This window comes from Neomonachus schauinslandi, chromosome 5, assembly GCF_002201575.2.
Source record: "Neomonachus schauinslandi chromosome 5, ASM220157v2, whole genome shotgun sequence".
Classification (NCBI taxonomy): Eukaryota; Metazoa; Chordata; class Mammalia; order Carnivora; family Phocidae; genus Neomonachus; species Neomonachus schauinslandi.
Genome location: NC_058407.1, coordinates 101,968,828 through 101,989,566, shown reverse-complemented (window position 1 = coordinate 101,989,566; position 20,739 = coordinate 101,968,828). Strand labels below are relative to the sequence as shown.

Genomic DNA, 20,739 nt, shown 5'->3' with positions numbered 1-20,739 from the left:
ATTCACACCACACGTACAATACACTCAGCACGTGCGAAACACACCACATTCACACCACACGAAGCCTACACCCAGCACACCAGTGTATGCACGTGCACACACATCAGTGTGCCATAAACACACATCCACCATTCCCCACACCACACAAATGTAATACACACACAACACAGACATGCTCACACACTGCATGTCCCCCGCGTCAACACCCATGTATGCAGAGGCACACACCGTGTATGGTTTCTCTTCCTTCCAGTGCAGCGCTGTGGATGGACCCTGCCTGGAGAGCTGCCAGGACAGTGTAAGTTCTCCCTCAGGGAGAAGGGGGGTGAGTGGGAACCATGGGCTCCTCAACCACATCCTCCTAACAGGCCAGCTCCCCTCCTTCCCCTGCCGTGCTGGGCCACGGACGGTGCCTTCGCACTAGACAGGGAGGGCTCCCCACACGCCAGGCCAGCACCAGCAGTCAGGGCCTGGCCATGACCTCCTTCTGGTCTCTCCCCAGGAGCTGGACTGCTTCGTCATCGACAACAATGGGTTCGTCCTGATCTCGGAGCGGTCCCAGGAGGTAAGGTGTCGGGGAAGCGGAGGGAGGGAGGAGTCAGGTCATCCTGCAGCCAGGCCAGCCAAGGAAAGGGCTAATGGTGGTTACTAATGGCAGCTTAGGGCACCAGGAAGTAATGGTGACTTAGGACAGATTAGAGTGAACGGTCTGAAGAAAGCAGAGTCTTCTTGAAACCAAGTCAGTGTAGCAAGATCACAAACTGCAGACATTTTCCACTCAGATGGTCAGAGAAAATGTTACTTCATTATTTTGTCTCTACCTAATCCAGCCTCATCCCATGGTTGGTAGGGAAACTGTCCACATGACGAGGAGAGGCTCAGCCAGGCTACACCGCAAGGCCCCACATATTCTGGGCTCTAGTCATGCCGCTGACTGGCCTGGCCACAGGGAGCCTCCTCCCAGAGTGCAAACACCCTCAGACTCATCGTCCCACTCCCCCCATCACGTTCCCGCCTGCTTAGTCCATTCGGGCCACTACTGGGTGGCTCATCCACAGAGCAGGGTGCCAGTTTTGTTGGGTGAGGGCCCTCTTCCGGGCCACAGACTCCTCATTGTGTCCTCATGTGGTGCAAAGGGCAAGGGAGCTCTCGGGGGTCTCGACGATACAGACACTGATCCTGTACCTAAGGGCCTCGCCCTCGTGATCTTATCACCTCCCAAAGGCCCCACCTTCTACCTTCACCTTGGGGTTAGGTTTCAGCATGTGAATTTGGGGGGACACATTCAGACCATAGCAGCCTCCCCTCCTATCTTCATGGGGCCCAGAAGTGCCAAGCCTTCCCCACTTTGAGCTCCCTTCCTGTCTAGACCTCCCTTGAGGAAAATTCTATTCTAACCCACAGAGCCTGACCCTCAGTTTGTTAGGGGGCACATAAAGGAATGGAGGCAATCCTCTTCCATCTGTTAGCCTGGCTGCACACAGAGACTTCCCCTGGGCACCTGGATGTCTCCCTGGCTCTGCATGTGCTCAGAAAAGCAGAAGAGAAAGTATAATCATAATTTTGTATTTGCTCAGCCCCAAACTGGGCCCCCAAATTAATGCCTTATTTAGCCAGGACTCAAACTAAGAAAGAAGGCTGTTCAAACCTGAACCGAACTTGAATATATTCACCTAAAGTACTTCCTTGAAACAAGCCGGAAGCACTGAAATGGCCTCCAGCCTGAGCCTCAAGGGAAGGGATATGGTATCTGCCCCGGTGTGAGCCTTGAACTAATTGGATATATATTTGTTGGAGGAGCTCCACGGTCTGTGCCTCAGTTTCCTCCTTTCTGAAATAAGGGGGCTGCACTACATGGTTTCTCAGCTCCTCGTCGACCCGAGATTCCCAAGGCCGGGGTGTTGGCAGGGCCACAGGACGAGGTCCTGGCTCCACACTGGCCACAGCCGGCGCTCTGGCCCCTCCAGAGCAGGGCTCAGGGTCCAAAGAAGCCAGCAGGACATGGCAGGAACTGGGGCAGGAACCAGGAAGGAGATGTGGGAAAAAGAGCAACTGAGGAAGAGGCACCAGCGGGTCACGGAATCTGATTCCCTGAGGAGAGCCTTACTCAGCAGCGCTCGGGAAGAGAAAGGCGGTTTCACCCGGGGAGTTGGGGGTGGGCTGGCCATCCTGTCGTTCTGCACTGCTCATCATTCACTGCAGTCCCTGGATGGCTCTGCTTTTCCTCTCTGTCCCTCTCATGCCACCTGTGGCCATGCCACTCTCCCCTGGACAGAGCACCAGTGCATTTCGGCATGTGGCCATTGCTCTGGGGGAACATGGGTGATGACAGAGGCCGGCACCACCAGTGGCTGGGACAAGACCGCCGGACGATCTGATGCCCATCGTTCTTGGGCTGACCCCTGCTGCCCTGGGGAGCCGAGACCGCCCTGTCTCCAGGGGCCTGGGCTGTTGGCTTCCCCGGGCCAGAGTTTCAGACAGAGTGTGGAAGGCTGGCGGCTGGGGAGGAGACAGCCATGCCGGGCTCCCGTGCTCCGGGGCCAACGCCAGCAGACGTTTCCTGGAAAGGGCCAGATAGTGGGGATTTAGGCCGCACAATCCCCTGCTCTGCTATGGTAGCACACACGCAGCTATGGACAGCATGTGAACGATAAGCATGGCTTTGTCCCAGTAAAACTTACAGACGCTGAAACTGGAATTTTATATCGTTTCTACGTGTCATGAAATATTAATTTTTTTATTTTTTTGTCCAACCATTTGAAAATACAAAAACATTCTTAGCTCAAGGCCTGACATAAAGAGGTGGTGAGCCAGATTTGGCCCATCGACCATCATTTGCTGACCCTGCTCAAGAGGCAGCCAAGACGGCCTTGCAGGGAGGGAGGCCAGGAGAGAAACCAACCCAGCACAGGAAAAGCAGGCAGGGCCATCTTAATGACAGGCAACCCCCAAGGGGCTCTTTGCATAACCCACTGGGCCCCTTGGGTCCTGTTCTACCCAGATCACATTTGCTCACGTGTCTTCACAAATCATAATATCACTGGGTCCAACTTTGGATAATATTGGTAACAGTTATTTTAGAGACTTCTATTTTATAAAGTATGTGTTTACTTAGTTTATTTACCCCTATTTTCTCAGCTATTATAACATTGTGTGTAGTTTTAAAAGCCATCCTTTGTAGAATGAAGCAAGGTATAAACGAAATGAAATTTAATCTTCTTAATAGGGTTGGGACTTTCCAGAAGCTCCCCCAGAGCCCCAAGCTCCCACTATGCTTGGTTACCCTGGCTTCTGACACCACGTTGCTTCCCCTCCTCCCCCACCACTTCGAGGCCCCAGGAAGGACACCCCCCAACACACAACCACCACCACCATCATCTCATTTTATCCTGGAGTTAAAATTGAGCTGCAAGGTGAGGTTAGTAACCTGAAAACTAACAGCTACAGAAAAGCCAGACTTTGAGCTTAGAAATACAAGTGAAGAGCAGTGATGGTGAGGGGACGAAGGTTCTAGAAAAGACTCGTGGTGAGGGAAACCAAGCCAGGGGAGCAGAGGTTTTGATGGAATTGGAGAATTCGTGGCAGGGAGAATGGCCTTCTCTGGAGGGTGAGGCAGGCTGCAAGTCCCAGTCTCCTGGGTAGTCACTCTCCTGCCCGGCCCCTCCCTCAGGCCACTCTCTTACTGCTGGGGCAGAGTTCATTCACTTTGCTGCACTTGGCTGTGTCTTCTGGAATGAGGACCGATGACTTTAGGACCCTGAACGCCAAGGCCAGGCATCCCGACCCCTGGATTAAACTCCAAGGCTGGTGCCAAAGGCTCTGGGAGCAGTATCTTGACAGGGTCCCTCTTTCCTCACCCTGGACAAGTCTGACCCAGCCACCTGAGCCGTGTCGGGTTCTGAGAGGGCACCAAGGGAGTGACACCCAGGCCAGAAACGCGAGTGGTGCAGCAGCACCTAGACGATGCCCCGTACTCAGCGACACTTAGAGGCTGTGTCTGGCAGTGGCAGGGGCTGGACTGGAAGGCGAGTGGAAGCCCCGTGGTGGAAAGCCTGGGGATGATGCTATAGATCATCAGTCTGTCCATCCAGTTTGGCTTTTTGCTTTAACTCATTCATTCAGCAACTCTGTAACAGTTATCTATTGCTGTGTAACAATTTACCCCAACCTCTAGTGGCTTAAAGCCACCTGACTGACTGTCCACAGTTCCCGGGTGTGGCTTCGAGGGCTGATTCTGGCTCAGGGTCTGTCATGAGGCTGAAAGTGAGGTGTCAGCCAGGGCTGCAGTCATGCCAAGGCTTGATTAGAGAAGGGTCAGCGTCCAAGCTCACTGGCATGGTCGGTTCCCACGTGGGCCTCTCCGTAGGGCAGCTCACAACGTGGCAGCTTGCTTCATCAGAGTGAGCAAAGCCAAGAAGAGCCAGAGACAGAGAGTGACAAGACAGAAGTCACCATCTTTTAGAACCTAATTTCAGACGTGACATCCCATCACTTTTACTGTATTTTATTCACAAGAAGCGAGTTACTAGGTTCAGCCTACCCAGAGGCTGGGACCATTGTGAGTCATTTCAGAATCACCCTACCACAAACCCTTCCCCTCCCCAAACACACCCAAGTGCTGGTGCCCCTCCAACTCATGCATCGCTCCCTGCCCCCCTCTCATCCCTAAGCCTCAAAGATGGGGGGGGGCCTGGCAGCAGCAGTAGCAGCTGGGAGCTTGATAGAAATGCGAGTTCTTGGGCCCTACCCAGACTGAGGGGATCGGAAACTCTAGGATGGGGCCCTCCAACTGCGCTGTGACAAGCCCTCTGATGATTCTGGTGTGTGATGAACTCGAGGCTTTCATGTCTGCTGCTCTTGATCTGGATGCACTTTCCCAGCTGGGCTAATGTGCCAGAAGGTCAGGCTACACTTTGTCCCTGCCAAGGTCCATCCAGGGGCCTGGGGAGAGAAGACTGTCCCTGCTCCAGATGCAGAGATTCTTCCCCAAGTCCTCCCCAGCCCTTCCTCACTGAGGCCCTCCTGCCCAGCAAACAGGGTGAGTGCAGAAGCCCCAGGGCACCATCTGCGGTCTGCCGGAGGGAGGGCTGGTTTGGATCTCTCCTGGCCCTAGTGGTGTTCCAGGCCTACTGATTAAACATTTGGTCCCCCTGGGCCTCTATTCCAGCTCAGGGCTCATTCTGATAATAAAGAACTACAGATGACAGGGTTACATCCCTCTACTGGGGCCTAGAAAGAGAAGCAGACAGCTGGGGCCAAGAGAGTGACAACAGCTCTGTGGATCTCTGTAATGTTTACAGTGGATCTGTCACCCCGGATTTGGGGACCCCAAGTCCTATCACTTGCCTGTGGGTAGCACCTACACAGGAGAGCTTCAGAATGGACCTCACAGGGGCAGCAAAGCTAGAAAATCAGATGCCCCATCATGGTGTCTCTCCCTGAGGAGTTGAATCTCTCGGAAAGCACAGCACCCTCTCCCTCCCTGCCCCCAGCCCAAAATGCTGACCTTGTCTTCAGACCAGGGCAACCCTTTCTGCCCTCACAGGGCCTCTGATGTGTCTGTCTTGAGCCTCAGCTCCTGTTTTCCTCAGCTCCCCCTTCTCCCTCCCTGCCTCCCTATGTACCTACCAACCAAGTGCTCCCACTCAGCATGGCAGGCTGTCTTCCAGTCACTCCCAATGCAGTGGGCATGGTGGGTGCAGCGCAGGGGAGACCATGCCCCTCCAGCCCCCACTCCTCATGGCCTGCCTCAGCACGTCTGCGGGCTCCCCCTGGCTCTGGCAGCAGAGCCTTCGTGGGGACAGGGCAGCTCAGGCTGGGTGCCTCCTGAGAAAAATGCAGCTGGCCACCTGCCCCAGAGCCGGCCCATCACGGCAGAAGCCCCCTGGGTGGCTCTCTCTGGAGCACGGTCCTAAAATGCCCACCCCCCACTGTGGGGCCAAAGGCACTTGTCAAGAGACTGAGCAGCTCAGGGGAGCTGGACGGGGCGGGGGGGAGGGGCGGTGCGATACATGAGAACGGGACAAAAGGAAATTGGTCCTCACAAGGAGCCATTCTGGTAACTCATTTAATCCTCACACCCTTTAAGTTTTTAGAGAAGAAACTAAGGCTGTCCCTGGGTAAGAGGCTGTGACACATCTGCTCCATCCAAGAGTCAAGGGCCCTCCCACCCACCCTCTGGTCCTCCTTTCCTCTGGGGACCATAGCTTCACATGGGCATGCCCATTAGCCTATGCCCGGGGCTGCTGCCCAGTCAGCAGGAATACTCATCAGTTCTGCATTCTCTGCCACCACCTGCCCCATCTGCTCCCCACACACACTCCTGCCTCATTACAGACAGGAAACACAGGCAGCCTCAGGCCCTTTTGGTGCAGCCCCAGAGCTCAGGCAGATCCAAAGGACCATTGCTTATTGGTGGATTGGAACCCTGCCCTGCTGTGAGCAAACCTAAAAGGCAGGTAGCACTCGCGCTGGGACCTGGAGCTTCTAGAGCCCTTGTACAGCGCTGTGGCTGGAAAGAGGCTACAGACCCCCACAGTCAGTGTGGGCGCCCTAAACTGACAAGGGTACTCCAGTTTGAGTATTTGGACTTTGGCTTTGCAGAGTCAGGAACTAAGTCAATCTACCTATTTGAGGCACTGATCCACTCTGATGAAGTTCAAATGAAACCATCAGCTAGGAATAGTGTTCTGCTGTCAGGAACAGAGCCCCATGATAGAGTTTTAACCAAATTAAAGGTTTATTCTCTCACATAAAAGAGTAGATGAAGGCAGCCCAGGCCTGGTACGGGCTCGTTGCCAAGCATCCCCATCCTCAAGATCACAACATGGCTATAGGAGTTCCTGTCTTCTTGTCCATTTTCCAGACAAGAAGGAGGGGAGGACAACAGCCATGAATGAGGTGTTCCTCCTACAGAGTCTTCTCCCTTTAAACAGATTCCCGGATGTCCCACCGGGCAACTTTGCTCACATTTCATTGGCCAGCCGTAGCCACAGGGGAGTCTGGGAAATGTAGTCTTTTAGGTGAACACACTGCTTCCATAATTCAAGTCCGGACTGCCTTACCTAAAGAAGGGGAGGATGGATATGCTCTGTCAGGGTGACATATCCTAGAAAGTCACGTTGTCTATGTACAGAGGAGGGTACATTTTTTCCAGTGTCCAGGAGCTTGTCTTCTCAGAATCAAGTGTCTGAAACACAGGGTTGTTGGTGAATAAGCCTAGAGCTTGGAAAGAGAACGGGACAGCCTTGTGGGAATTTGGGCCAGCTTCATCAGGAGCCTCATTTCCACCCCACTGCACTTTCCCAGGGAGAATACTCAGATCACTCATTCATTCTCCTGTCCGTTCACTCACGCGTTCCTTCAGCAAAGATGCACTGAATGGTAACCACGAACAAGACACTGTGTGGTGTGTGGGAAGCAGGGAGGTAGATGTCTGCCTTGTAGGATGTCGCTGTCTGGTAAGGCAGGAATGCGCACACACCTGGTCACTGGAACAGCAAAAAGCGACCCGCAGCTGATGGAGAGGGATCGCTTGAGCTAAAGGAACTTCAGGTGGCTTCAGGGCTGCACTTTGGAGAACAGCAGGACTGGATACCTCACACCTTTCCACTTGCTATTCTTTCCCTTAAATGCCCTCGACTCCTCCCTGCTGTCCTCTGCTCTGTCCATTGCCCTGGTCCAAGAAGCCTCTCAGGCCTCAGAACAGAGGGGCCTTCTGGCCGAAGAGAGCACAGAGCTCAGACAAGCCTGCATATCCTATTCAGCTCTCTCTGGACTACCCCCTCCTGACTTTGTCTTTAGCTTCTCAGTTTCCGAGTGCAGAGGAGAGCAGCCTTAAGTCCAGCTGGAAAGGTGAAAAAAGAAAGACTTCTTGGAGGAGGACAACAAGGAAAGCTCCTTGGAGTGAGGACTGGGGAAGGGTTGTCAAAGGAGAGAGAAGAGCCAAGGCCCAGAGCAGCTCCTTATCACATGGCCACCACATACGGAGCACTCGCTGTGTTCCAGATGCTTGGCACACACTATCCCCTACCTGAGCCATGGCCACGCACTGGGCAGTGCTAGAGCCAGGATCTGAATCAAAATCCGATACCGAAGTCCAGGCTCTTTCCACTCTGCCACGCTGAGAAATCAGCAGAAGCAAGAGGCCAGGGCGGGCGGGGAGGTCAGCATAGGGGTGAGGCTGGAGGGCAACCTGAAGCCAGAGCATAGCAGCAGGCTTGAGGTTCAACCGACTTGGGGGTCTTTGTGGGCTTGGGGGATAGGCCTGGCCTGGCACACAGTGGTGGGTGCTCACGAGTGCTGGTTGATTGGGTCATGAAGGAAGGACGAGGGAGGGGGAAGGAGGATCCTCTTTTGTTCTTTAGGAAACAAAAAAGAGAGAGAGAGAGAAATCAAATCCCAACTGTGTTGGCAGCAGGGCTGGGGACTGGGAGAGAGCCCCGTTAGGAGGGTGGAGTGGGTGGCTGGGAGGACAAAGGTCTGGGTTAAGTCACTGTCCAGGAGTCTGAAGGTGAATGACAAACCCGCAGCGCACATTGATTAATTGGGAAGGGGGGTGGGAGGGAGGGAAGGGAGATCAAAGGCAGCTCCAGAACTCTCAAACTGTATTTGGCTGGGCCATAAGGATGCCAGTGTGACAGAGCAGAGTGCTGCTTTTGAACCTTCTTTGACCATGACTCACAGAAAGAGATACATGTTACATCTGATCCAGGACATAGACACACACCATACAAATCAAATTTCACAAAACCCTGTTTAACCTGACTACACACAATTCACACCAAACTGTTCAAAGGAATTCTGTGCCTTCTAAAAAAAAAAAAAAAGATCCAATTGTAACCCCTAGATTGATTTCATGGCCAACTAAGTGAAAAGCACTAAGATAGAGAATACGGCAGGGGAGACTGTTAAAGGGGGAGGGAGCCGGTGAATGGGTACAATTCTGATTCTGTTGAAAGGTATCTATAGGGGAGACCCAACCCACCCCTGAAGTCAGGAGCTCAGCAGTGAGCCCTGGCCGCTCCATCTCTCTCCCTCCCCCTCTCTCCCCCTCTTTCCCCCCTCCCCCCCCCTTCCCCCCCCCCCCCTCTTCCTCCCCCCCCCCCCCCGGTCCCCCCCTTCCCCCTCCCCCCTCTCCCTCCTGTCTCTCCCACACTCCCTCCCTATCTCTCTCCCTCCCCATCTCTCTCCCTCCCCATCCCTCCCTCCCTATCCATCTCTCTCTGTCTCTCTCTCTCTGTCTCTCTCTCTCTCTCTCCCTCTCTCTCTCTCCCTCACAGATGGGAAGATTCCTGGGGGAGGTGGATGGCGCTCTCATGACCCAGCTGCTCAGCATGGGGGTGTTCAGCCAGTAAGTGGGACGTGCTTCTCCCCAGACTGAATACACACAGAAAAGGCAAGAGCTGATGCTAACTGGTCCCGACAGATATCAGGATCCTGACCTCAAAAACCCATGGTGAAAGCCCCAAAGAGCTCCCAAAGCAACATTTCTGAAGCCGGAGACTAGACATGAGGTGGAGAGGGGTATAAGGTCATATGGGCCCTTAGAGGGAAAACCGAATTTGCTGTTCGATGTCTTTAAAGCAGTCAAAGTGCAGAGATGAAATTGTCTGATCAGCACATCCTCACTCCTGCACCCTCAGGAACCCGGTGAATGGGAACCCTGCCGCAAACTCCCCCTGGGTGGGGAAAGGTGGGGGAAAGTCTGACTCCCCAGAATCCTGTTTCTGATTTTCAGAGTGACCATGTATGACTACCAGGCCATGTGCAGACCCCTGAGTCACCACCCCAGTGCCGCCCGGCCCCTGGTCAACGTGAGTGTCACCCCAGACCTTTCTTCCCACCCGCTAGCCTCAGGACCACTTTTGACTTGGACCAGAAAGTCCTGTCGCACTTCCTCCCCCCCCCCCCCGACCCCATACCCCTGCTCCCTATCCTCAGCCTGCCCCCACTCCAGGCCTGTCAGTCTTCTCTCCCGGGCTTCAGGGAATTGTTCTGGCCGTCTGGTGAGCTAAGGGGCCTCTGGCAGAGAGAGCAGTCCGTAGTCCCTGCGTTGCTTTGTTCCTACCCTCACTTGCTAGGGCTTTCACACACATCCTAAAGGATCCCAGAAACATCCCCAAGTGGCTCCTCAGGAAGAGAACTCAACTAGTCTTCTTGATGGGCATGGGCTAACCCCAAGTGCCGGCCCTACAGTAGGACTTTATCAGATAACTCAGTTGTAAAGGCCCCCTCTGCTGGGAAGGGGTGGGAGGCGGGAGGCGGTGGCAGCCCCTCCCCTCCCCCCACCCCCAGGTGTGGTCTTCAATGGCAGTGCCCAGGGGAGCACCCCTGCCCGGGGCCTGGGCTTAACCGTGTGTCCCCCCTCCTTCCCAGCCCATCTCTGCCCTCCTGACTGCTACCCGGTGGCTGGTGAATGAGCTCTTGCTGTGAGTGGGGTCTGCGTCTGGGACGGGGGTGGGGCTGGGGGGACCTGATGCAGGTGTGCCGCATGAGGGAGCCCTTTGAGCAGGAGCTGCAGGAGGTCCCCGGAACCCCGGGTGTCTGGCGCCTGCCCCCCTACATACTCTGCTCACCCAGGAGCCCCAAGCAGGGGAGAGGGCGGCCTGGAGGAGTGGGGCCAGACCAGGGGCCATCAGGGAGCTCCGGTGCTCAGTGCTCCAGCCGCCTGGGCCCGGGTGGGGAGGGCATGTCGGTCTTCGGAGATTCAGCTCTGCGTCTGACAGGCTGCTGCTGGAGTGGACCGCCTGGGGCCCCCGGCGTGTGGACCAGGGGGCTGAGGGTGAGTACGCAGGACTGCAAAAGGGAGTGTTTCCTAGCAGAGCCATCTCAGTAGGAACCTGTCACCTCTGGGCAGATGACAGGCGGGATGGGGACTCCTGAGAGCCCGTGGCTCCCATCTCCCCCTGCTGGGCCCTCTCTCATGGCCTCCCCCCTCACTCCTGGCTCCCCTCACCTCTCTGCGTGACATCACACCACCATCTCGGGACACCACCGCTCCATGTGGCATCATTCATCATCCCATGCGACATCGCCACCCCGTGCCATCCTGCCCTTCGTGTGACATCATGCCCACCCTGTGCTGGGCCTCATGTCCTGGATAGCCAAAGCTGTCTTCCATCACTGTGAGTAGCCTTTGCTGAGGATTCAGGAGGTGCGGGGAGGGACTGCAAAAGGGGCCTGTCCTCGGCTCTCCATCCTAGGCGTGCATCCAAGGGAGGCTGAGCTCTCTTCATCCGGGGACACCCCTAACTCAGAGGGCCTCTCCCAATCGAAAGCCCCATTCCTTAAGGGGTGGGGATGTCGCCCAGATCTCATCCCACACAAGTACAGTCCTCCCCCAGGGCAAACAAAACCCTCCAGCCATCTCCTTGGGTGAGATCACTTATGATTCCCAAGGGGAAAGAGGGTGATGTGGCCCAGTGGCGGTGACCATGAGCAGGTAAGCAGCCGCCGGGTCTCCTGGTGGAGCAGAAAACGGGGGTGCCTCCAGCTCACGTGTCCTCCAAGCCCTCAGCAGCGCTCGGGGCTGGAGGTGGGGGCAGGTGAAGGCCTTGGTCTGATGACCGGGACACTATATCTCCTGTGGGGATAATATATCTCCTGTGACCTTATGTCTGAGGACAATGCCTTCCACAGGCCTGACCACAAACCAAAGAAATGTCCTCTCAGCCAGCCATGACTCTGGACTGCACCCCCGGGAGAGTGAGGCCACTTGATCTTTAAATGCAAAAGGAAGTCAGTGACTTCCACTCTCTGGGTAGCTGGGGGCTCCCTACCACACAGACTGTCTCGTTTAACTGGTCCCTTTCAACCCCTCCGTGTCAATAGAGGCTTTTCTATGGGGTTCTGGAACATCTCCACTGCCTGGGCTCTACTCCCCACCCCATTTTTGTTAAGAGTTTGGCTTCCTGATGGTGTCTGTGACAGGAACCAGGAACCACGTGTCACAGCCCATTTAGAAACAGGTCCCTCCTCCCCTCTGCATGGGAACACAGGCTGGGGGGACAAGGCTCCCCTCCTTGTCGTTCTCTCTCTGCTAGCAGCTGCATCTTGCAAACTCTGAGCATGATCTCCCTCAATCTGCTTGTTCAGAATCTCTCACCTTCAGGGCAGCTGCCCCAGGAACTCCTCCCTCCTGCCTGGGAGGCCTGGTCCAGCCACCCACCCCTGTCCTCAGTGAACAGCGCTGGACTTGGAGTCCAAGGACATGGACTGAGGGGGGCCCTGCGGCCCTTTCCCAGCTGTGTGGAAGCCTACTCCACCCTGTTGTTGTTGGCATTGTTACTACCACTGTCACGGAGATAACCTACCCACACAAAGTGTGACAGGCCCAGGTGACAGGCCCAGCCCTGAGCCAGCCCCCACTGGGGACGAGGCCAGTGTAACGGGGCCCGGGAAGGAGCGAAGCCAGCCCCCAGGCTTCTGCAGGCTTTAGCTAGGGTGCCCCCTCCCAGATTCCGAGGAGCCCAGACAGCCGAGTGCCCAGCAGCAGCCCTGGAAGGTCTGGTGGTACCTGACCAAGTGTGCAGAACCCCCGACTGAACACCGGTTCTTCCTCTCAGTCAGCACTTCTCTGCCCGCAGACTGGCCTCCCCTCTTGCCTTCAAGGTCTAGTGGGAAGTTTCTGGGTCTGGGAGCTCTCCTACTAAGCCCTATGTGACCCTGAGATGGGGGTCTATGAAATGGGGGTGATTCTGCCCACCCTCCCTATTCTGCAGATAGGCCCTGAGAGCACAGGAAACGCATGAGAAGTGCCTGGAAGAAACAGAAGTGCTGTGTTAACAAAACAGTGCTGCTATTTTGAACAAAATAATGTCGTTCAGCCCGTGAACCAGCCCTGGTTTGCTTTTTGCTCACCTCAGGCGCAAATGTGCGTCCTCCAGGACGGGGCTGCGAGGGCCTCAGCTTTTCCTTTGCCGAGTCCTGTTCACTCCATCCTTTGACCCTGAGTGGACTCAGGGCACCACTAAGGAGCGGAGAGGCTGGGAGCTGTGTGTCCCAGACCCTGGCAGTCAAGCGCTCAGCCCTTCCTGCTCTGCTCATCACAGGCCACGGGCCTTAGGGAGCAGCTAGGGCTTGTCTGGGAGCTGCATGTGCACAGCACTGTAGCTAGACTTCAGGAATGTCACCTGTATACAATGAAGGGGGGAGGTGTCGTAGGATTAAGGGACCAAAGTCTCCTCAAGCCGCTCCTTGGCACTCCTCCTGCCTCTGCTCTCCTCTCACAGCCTGGCTATCAGTGCCGATTGGAGCTTTCAGGAGGTCCACGTCCACCCCTCTCCCAACCAGCCAGCTTACATTGAGGATCAGGCTGCCAAAGACAGGAGGTGGCTTTCCCAAGGTCACGGGGCTATGTGCTAATCGCGCACAACCGAGAGCCAAGGCCCCAGGCCCTGCCTGCTGCCTTCTCCACCATGCTCCCGTCGGCTTCACTCACTCCTTTCCTTTTCCTTCGTCTTCCTTCCACCCCACCTCTCCTCCACAAGCCCCGAGAGCTTGCCGACAAGGGCGCCCTCCGCATGCACGCAGACCAAGGGCTGTTCCGTTGCGTGGTGCCGCAGGCACCTCCCTCGGCAGCGCTGCAGCCGAGACCCCCACAGGCGCGGCTGCCTCGGGCCCTCCTCATCTGCCCTTTCCCTTCTGTGACTCTGTCTGCCTGCAGCCCACAAACACAAGAAACAGGACGTGCTGCAGCCCTGCGACACGGAGTACCCTGTTTTTGTGCACCAGACGGCCGTCCAGGAGACCAACGGGATCATTGAGTGCGGAGCCTGCCAGAAGTAAGGCCCCAGGGCAGCTCTGCCTGTCCTCAGCCGGCCTCCCACGGTCTTTGCTTCTCCTTTTCCTCAGTGAAGGAAGCACAGGCTGAGGCAGAGGGTAGGCCGGCTGGGGGCACCGGACAGTTTGGTGTGCTGTCTTAAGGGAACTGGGGAAAGGTGGTCCCGAGGCCAGATCTAGGCCTACCCACCCCACCTCGGGCTCCAAAGCCATCCCGCCCAGAAGAAAGGCTCCCACAGCCTCTCTCGGTGACCCCTTCAGGGTGGGTCTCACACACACCTGCTTAGCCCACAGCAGTTCAGTGTCAAGGCCACGCAAGCTCAGCAGCATGTGCAAGCCCTTGGAAGTCATGGTAGGCAAGGATAGCTTTGAGGAAAGAAAGCAGTCGGCTGTCCCCCAGAAACCTGTCTGTGCAGAGAAACGGGCAAGCTCAAGGACCTTCTCAGGAGTGGGCAGGCTGGAGGAGGGCTCCTAGCACTGTCCTATCACACTTGGCCTCTCCACTCCCAGGCCTGGAGCCCGAGTGCAGGCCCCGCCTAGACTCAGGCCTTCTCCTGTGCGCAGCCCGCTCCATGTGAGCTACATCCGAGCTAGATCCGACCGGTTCTGCCAAGCCCTGGCCCGGGAGGGCAGGGATGCCTGACAGAAACTTCTCTCCTGCTGACTCCCACCCCAACCTCGGGGACCTCCCGACTAGTGAAACTCCATCCTGGGCCTCCTCCAGGGTGTCCACTCAGCCAGCTTTGCCATTCAACAGGGGCTTCTCAGGATGCCCCTGAGGCTCCCCAGACCTCATGGGAATTATTTTCTAGTGTAATGCCTCAGACTGGGGCATGGGACAGTCATACTAGTACGTGATGTCGGGTGGATGTTAACCTCACCACAGCGGTTTTCTGGGAACTACTGTGACTCGTTTATCTCAAAGGCTTGTCGTGAAGATAAAGTAAATGGTCTGGTGTGAGGCACAGACTTGAGAGTAGACAGATTCAGAAACTGGTTCTGCTGCTTCCTAGCCCTGTAACCTTGGGCAAGTTACCTCACCTCTTCCAGCCTCTGTGTTCTCCTCTGCGAAACACGAACAATACAACGTCCTTCGGAGTGGTGAAGGTTAAGCGTGTGTGTGTGAGAGAGAAATCTTCCACCCCATAGGAACTGCTCAGGAAGTGGCAGCCGCTGTTATGTAACGCACCATGCCCTGGGCGGAACAGACCTTCCCTTTAACCCTTTCCTCCCTCCCGCTGCCAGGCCTCCAGGGCCGTGTGCGGGCGCGCTGTGCCACCTTGTGGCCAAGCTTGAGCACTGCATCTTCCCGCACGGCGGGCCCCCGCCACAGTCACCCAAAGCCAGGACAGCCACACATCCCTATCTGCTTGGGACAATCTTGATTCATGTCTGTTGTTCCTGAATATATTAATAACAAGTCCTTTCCCTCTCAAGAATTATCCCAGTTTGGACGTCCTCACCTCCAATCGGCTAGGAAGCAGTACAACTGCAAAGGCTTGTGGGTAAAATAAGCCCAGAGGACTGAGTTCGTTGCCTAGGACTGTCCCTGCAGCTGCTCCTGATCTGACTGGCCTCGTGGTTCTGTTCCTTCCCCTGCCACCCCAACTCCACACTATAAGTCTCCAGAAATTCCCTAGAAGCTCAAAGTCGGCCTGCCATGGAGAAGTTCCGCGACCCGCTTGTCTCTTTGCCGCAGGATATTTGTGATGCAACAGATTCCCAGTAGTAACCTTCTCCTCCTGGTGACAGACCCCACCTGTGACTGTAGCATCTTCCCACTAGTCCTGCAGGAGGCTACAGAAGTCAAATATATCCTTCCAACCTCCAGGATACGTGGGCTGAGGGAGGGATGGTGGTGTAGATGTCCTTGAGGGGCTCAGATTCTGAGAGACGAGGCCAGCCTCCCCCACAGCATCCCACCCTTCCCCCAGGGCATCGTGATTTATTCCCCAACCCTTCCCTGCCCCGGCCCTGGGTGCTGTCTTCTGCAAGGCAGCTGGTCCCACCAAGGGTAGGTTCTTCCCAAACTTAGTCTCCAGAATCTCCAGAATCCGCTCCTGTCATGAGGTGTTCGCCTTAACAGTGAATTCTTCACATAATGCCTCTGTCAAGTGTGACAGGATGCGCTCCCAGAAGCTTCGCCGGAGACCAGATTCCTGCCATGCCTTCCATCCAGAGGTGAGGGCTGGAGGCAGGGGAAAGGGGGCGGGGCTTGGTCTTCATTCTCAAATCCCCAGCTCTGGGGTGGTGCCTGTGCATTTGCAGATCTGAGTGGACACCTAGGAATGCACTTGTTGTGCTTGTGCACCTCCGTGGAATGCATTCATGCGTGTGCATTGGCGTTTAGGCCCTTGGGGCAGTTACATACTGAGTCAACCAGGAGCTGAGGGCCAAATTTCCTAGGGTTTGGGCCCTCAGTGATTTAAAACACAGCTTCCCCATATTGCCTTCATTACTACTGCACTTAGCTCCGAATGATCTGAGCAAATAGGAGGAAACCATTATATGCAAAATACTAATAGTGACCGACATTAATTGAGTACCCACTATGTAAGGTGCTTTTAGCTTAAGACCTCGAGCTGGGGGCCTTATACATGGTATTGTCTTTGCTGGATATGACTGTCACAAATAATCCACATCAGAGGAGCTTCTAGAGTTGATGGCTTCCCCAGAGTCATTCTAAGAGGATGGCTCCACAGCCACTATAAGACTAGGGACAAGCAGAGGCTTGAGCCTGGTTCTGGGCTGAGGGCACAGCCTCTACTTTCCCCTACAAAACAGGCAGTCTAAAAAAGATGGCAGTGGCAGTGTCTCTTCCATTTTCTGGATTTCCCTCTTTCCCAGGTTTTTGGCTATTAGTCCCAGAGACCCTCCTCCCTATTCCTTGCCTCATCTTGAATGCTACCCCTTCATCTCTGCCCTGGGTTCACAGGAAAATGCCCAGGAGTGTGGTGGCACCTCACACACCTCAGCCCCGCTGCCCATGCTCCTGCTGCCTCTGTGTGCCTGGGTGCTACCACCCCAGCTGCTGTGGTGACGCCCGCCCCGTCTCACCTTTGTTTTGACAAGATGATCCTTCCAGAGACATTCTAAAGAGTCAGCACCTGCCGTGGGATCCACCTCACTACACCTGGGTTGTTCATCTTAATCTTGGCTAATGGTCCCTGCCTCCTGAGATTGCCGGATGGAACCAGAAACCACTTCTCAAAGACCTTCCGGGGTGCCTAGTACCATCCTTCTTACCACCTCTTCAGGAGTCCAGCGCGAGCTCAACTTGGACCAAAACAAAAGAATTTAATTGCATCTATTCTCCAGAAGTCCAGACCCAGCCAAGGGTCAGCTGTTCCTAACGAACCTGGTTGGTCTTCAGTAGAACCCAAGAATTTAAAGCTACTGAGAAAGAGGGGCAGAATGAGGCCCACAGCAGAAATGAGATGAAGAACATGCCCCCACCTGAGATAGAACTTTCTCAAAATGAGACGCATGGTGGGGGGGTAGGTCAGTTTCCTAGCTGCCGCTCAAAAAAGTGTGTGTGCGCGCACACGGGCGTGTGGGGGGGGGGGCGGGGGCAAGGATGTAACTAGTAGTGGGAAAAACCCAGAACAGGAACAGGTATTAAATCCTTTTATATTACTGTGGCATGTCTACAAACTATTGCTATTAAAAACTTAAAAAATGTCTTTACAAAATGTTAATGTACAGAAACTTCTGCATCTAAGAAAAAGCCAAGAATATGCAGCTGCTGCCCTGAAAGGTGAGAGAAGAACACGGGAGGTGGAGGCATAGTGGCAGCCAAGCAGAAGTCGCAGGACAAAGCACAGTCCCTCACAGTGGCATGGTGAGGGCTCTCCTGAAGGCTAGCTCTAGCCTCCGCAGGAGCTCCGCATCCCATAGTGGTCTTTTTCTAGCCACTTATCTTTTATAAAAGAGACTACCTTGATCTCCAGGTCCTGGGATGGAGCCCCATGTCAGGCTCCCAGCTCCCTCTCCCTCTGCCTCTGCCTTTCCCCCTGCTTGTGCTCGGTCTGTCTCTCTCAAATGAATAAACAAAATCTTTAAAAAATAAAATAAAAAGACTACCTGACTCTATCCCTGGGGTTGGCATCTCGAGGAACATTCCACCATGCACAGCAGAGTCCACCAGGAGGGGAGCTCTATCTGGGAACTTACTCTCCACATGCACACCTCCCCCAGGGTCTCAAGGCCCTGAAGCTTCCTCCTCCCTCCCCCGCAGACCTGGCTCCCGAAAGATAGCAGCCCCCACAGTGAGAGCAACACTAAAAGGCAGAACCATGTAGACATTCTGAGGTGGCCTCAGGACTTTAAATTCAACCAACCTCCAATGAGGAGGTCCAGCCAAGCCCCAAGATAAGCATGGACAGCGTCCAGGGCCCCGGGAGACCCTTCTTCCCAGCCCTCCACAATTCAGAGTACAAGCTTCCCACCAGCAAATGGCCCCATTTCCCTGTAGAGTGGGCCAAGTTTGAATAATGCATTCATTGCAGTATTTGTAAAATGCCTTACATTACTGATTATATGATGTCACTTTCACCATTTAGTCTCACAACAAGCCTGTGAGGTAGGCATTAACAGCCCCATTTATAGCTGAAGAAGTGGAGCCTCAGAGAAGAGAGTGACTCAAGCTCACTTGCTCAGCCAGTTTACGTGGCAAAATAATGCTAGGAATGGCTAGCACAGTCAGTAACAGGTATTAACTCATTTAATCTCGCAACAATCCTCTGAAGTAGGTACTGTTATTAGTCTCATATTATAGACCAGGAAACTGAAGCATAGACTTGAAAATTGGCTGCAAATTATTGAAAGAGCTCTGTGAAGTTCGAATGTGATACTCATGCAGTGTGCCGGGCATATAGTAAGCACAAATTACATGTTAACTACTATTAGTCTATTACCTCATTTGGGGTTGGAAGTGGAGAGTGGACCAAGAAATGACAATGTGGATGCCAAGAATAGGCAAAGATCACAGGTGTCCATCTGGCACAGGTGGGTGAGAATGCAGCAGGGAACCCTTTCTCCAGCCCCCACAGATGCCACAGCTCAGAGCTTCCCCACCATCCTGTCAAGAAGACCTGATCGTGACAGGCATGGCAGCACGAACACTTCCTACCTGTTGCTCCGGCACCTCCACCACCAACAGCACCCAGGGCCCACGGCCACCCCTCTGCCTTGCTTTGGCATTAATAAATGTTCTGGGCTCCAACAGCATCTGACCTCTACCAACTCCCAGACACAGGCTGCTAGTCTTTCTCTCTAGGACAGCAATCCTGTCTTTTGAAAGGCCTGTCTTCCCTGCCCACCCACGGAGAGCATTTTCAGGCAAATTTATCAACTATCTTGGCTATGTCATTTAAAATCCAAGATTAGGAAGTGCAGGGCAGCTCCTGGCCTTGTTTTGTCTACTTCATCCCCATGTCTCTGGATGGCCAGGAGGAGACTGTAAAATTGGGAAATCACTTTTAGAACCAATGGAAGGAATAAACTAACCTTTCTGATAAACTAACCTTGCTCCTCACCTGGGAGGACGGGAAGATTCTTGCGAGCTTCGGAGATCCGAACAAGTAGTCTTCCTTTCTTCTTTTAACATAATCACTAACAGACAGCAGGTGGCAGCCTCACTCAAGCTAAAGAGCCATCACTGATCTCGGATGAACAAAGTTAAAACCAAAGCCATTTAATAAATGACAAGGTTCTGTTAGAATCTCGAAATCTCTTTTCTTAAATGACCAAGAACTCAAAGCTGCTGTCAGATCCTCCTTCTTCAGTACCAGGGATAAATTAACCACTAGATCCACCTAGTAATTTTGTACATTTTAATAGAAGTGCTTTCAGGTGAAAACAGTTCACCACTTCACAATGCTAAATGAAGTTCTGATTCAGGAGGGCAAGGGAATGGAAGTATCTTAAAGTGAGAGAAGTAAATATCGGGGAGGGGGTCACAACGGGAAGAAATTGGAGCAAGAGTTTGGCAGAAATGTCCACCAATCACTATGGAAAGTTTGAGAAATGTTGATCTCAGTGAAAGATGCGAAGAATGTAAGCCCATTTCAAAAGGTGAGAAAAGGGACACTAGGGAAATAAACTACCTCTTGCCCATGTCACTGGCAAATGGCAGAAACCTGACCCTGAACCTACCTCTTGTTCTAGGTCAGCATAGCCAAGGCAGGGATGGGAGGTGGGCTCTGAGAGGTTTTCCTGTTCCTGCGGCTAGATTCCCTGCTTCCTCAGTTTCCCCGATCCCTGCTACAGGCCATCACAAGTTACAAGAATCAGACGGACCTCCTTGTTTCCAAGTCACATCACTGAAGACAGAAAAACTTCATACATAAGGACACAAGAAGTAGAGGTCAATAGTTCATAACCAATGAGCGAAAGAAAACACAGAACACGCTGTAACTGAAACAAAATATTCTAGAGACAAGGATATTTTTTTAGGATAAATTGTAAAGCAACACTGCCCAAGGGCTTCTTTAGGAACCCCAGAGCCCTAGCATTCTACAAAGTCAAAATTCAAACTTGTCCTTTATTTCCTTCGCAATACCCACGGCAATTATCATGCAATATCATCACCTGAGAATGGGAGCATACAGTTTTTAGCAAAAAACTAAATGGTTCTTTATAAGCCCTCAAAAGAGCAGAATGAGATCCATGTTCTATACCCAGATAATATACAGGGAAACCCTAAAGTTGTATCTATGCTTAAAAATGAGAACTCGGGGGGCGCCTGGGTGGCTCAGTCGTTAAGCGTCTGCCTTTGGCTCAGGTCGTGATCCCAGGGTCCTGGGATCGAGCCCCACATCGGGCTCCCTGCACCGTGGGGAAGCCTGCTTCTCCCTCTCCTACTCCCCCTGCTTGTGTTCCCTCTCTAGGTCTCTGTCAAATAATAAATAAAATCTTTAAAAAAAAAATGAGAACTCGGGGTGCCTGGGTGCTGCA

At 53.9% G+C, this 20,739-nt stretch overlaps 1 protein-coding gene across 1 annotated transcript in view; it reads left to right on the top strand.

The window, feature by feature from the left end:
* CACNA2D4 (calcium voltage-gated channel auxiliary subunit alpha2delta 4) overlaps positions 1-16,822 on the top strand; it is a 124,127-nt gene extending 107,305 nt beyond the window's left edge. The window contains exons 28-38 of the mRNA XM_021690413.1: positions 254-298; positions 503-565; positions 9,282-9,352; positions 9,740-9,815; positions 10,378-10,430; positions 10,728-10,783; positions 11,106-11,126; positions 13,667-13,784; positions 15,482-15,594; positions 15,881-15,963; positions 16,718-16,822. Coding sequence (XP_021546088.1) covers positions 254-298; positions 503-565; positions 9,282-9,352; positions 9,740-9,815; positions 10,378-10,430; positions 10,728-10,783; positions 11,106-11,126; positions 13,667-13,784; positions 15,482-15,594; positions 15,881-15,963; positions 16,718-16,822 — 804 coding nt within the window. The remainder of the gene's footprint in view (positions 1-253; positions 299-502; positions 566-9,281; positions 9,353-9,739; positions 9,816-10,377; positions 10,431-10,727; positions 10,784-11,105; positions 11,127-13,666; positions 13,785-15,481; positions 15,595-15,880; positions 15,964-16,717) is intronic.
* The last annotated feature ends 3,917 nt before the right edge of the window (positions 16,823-20,739 follow it).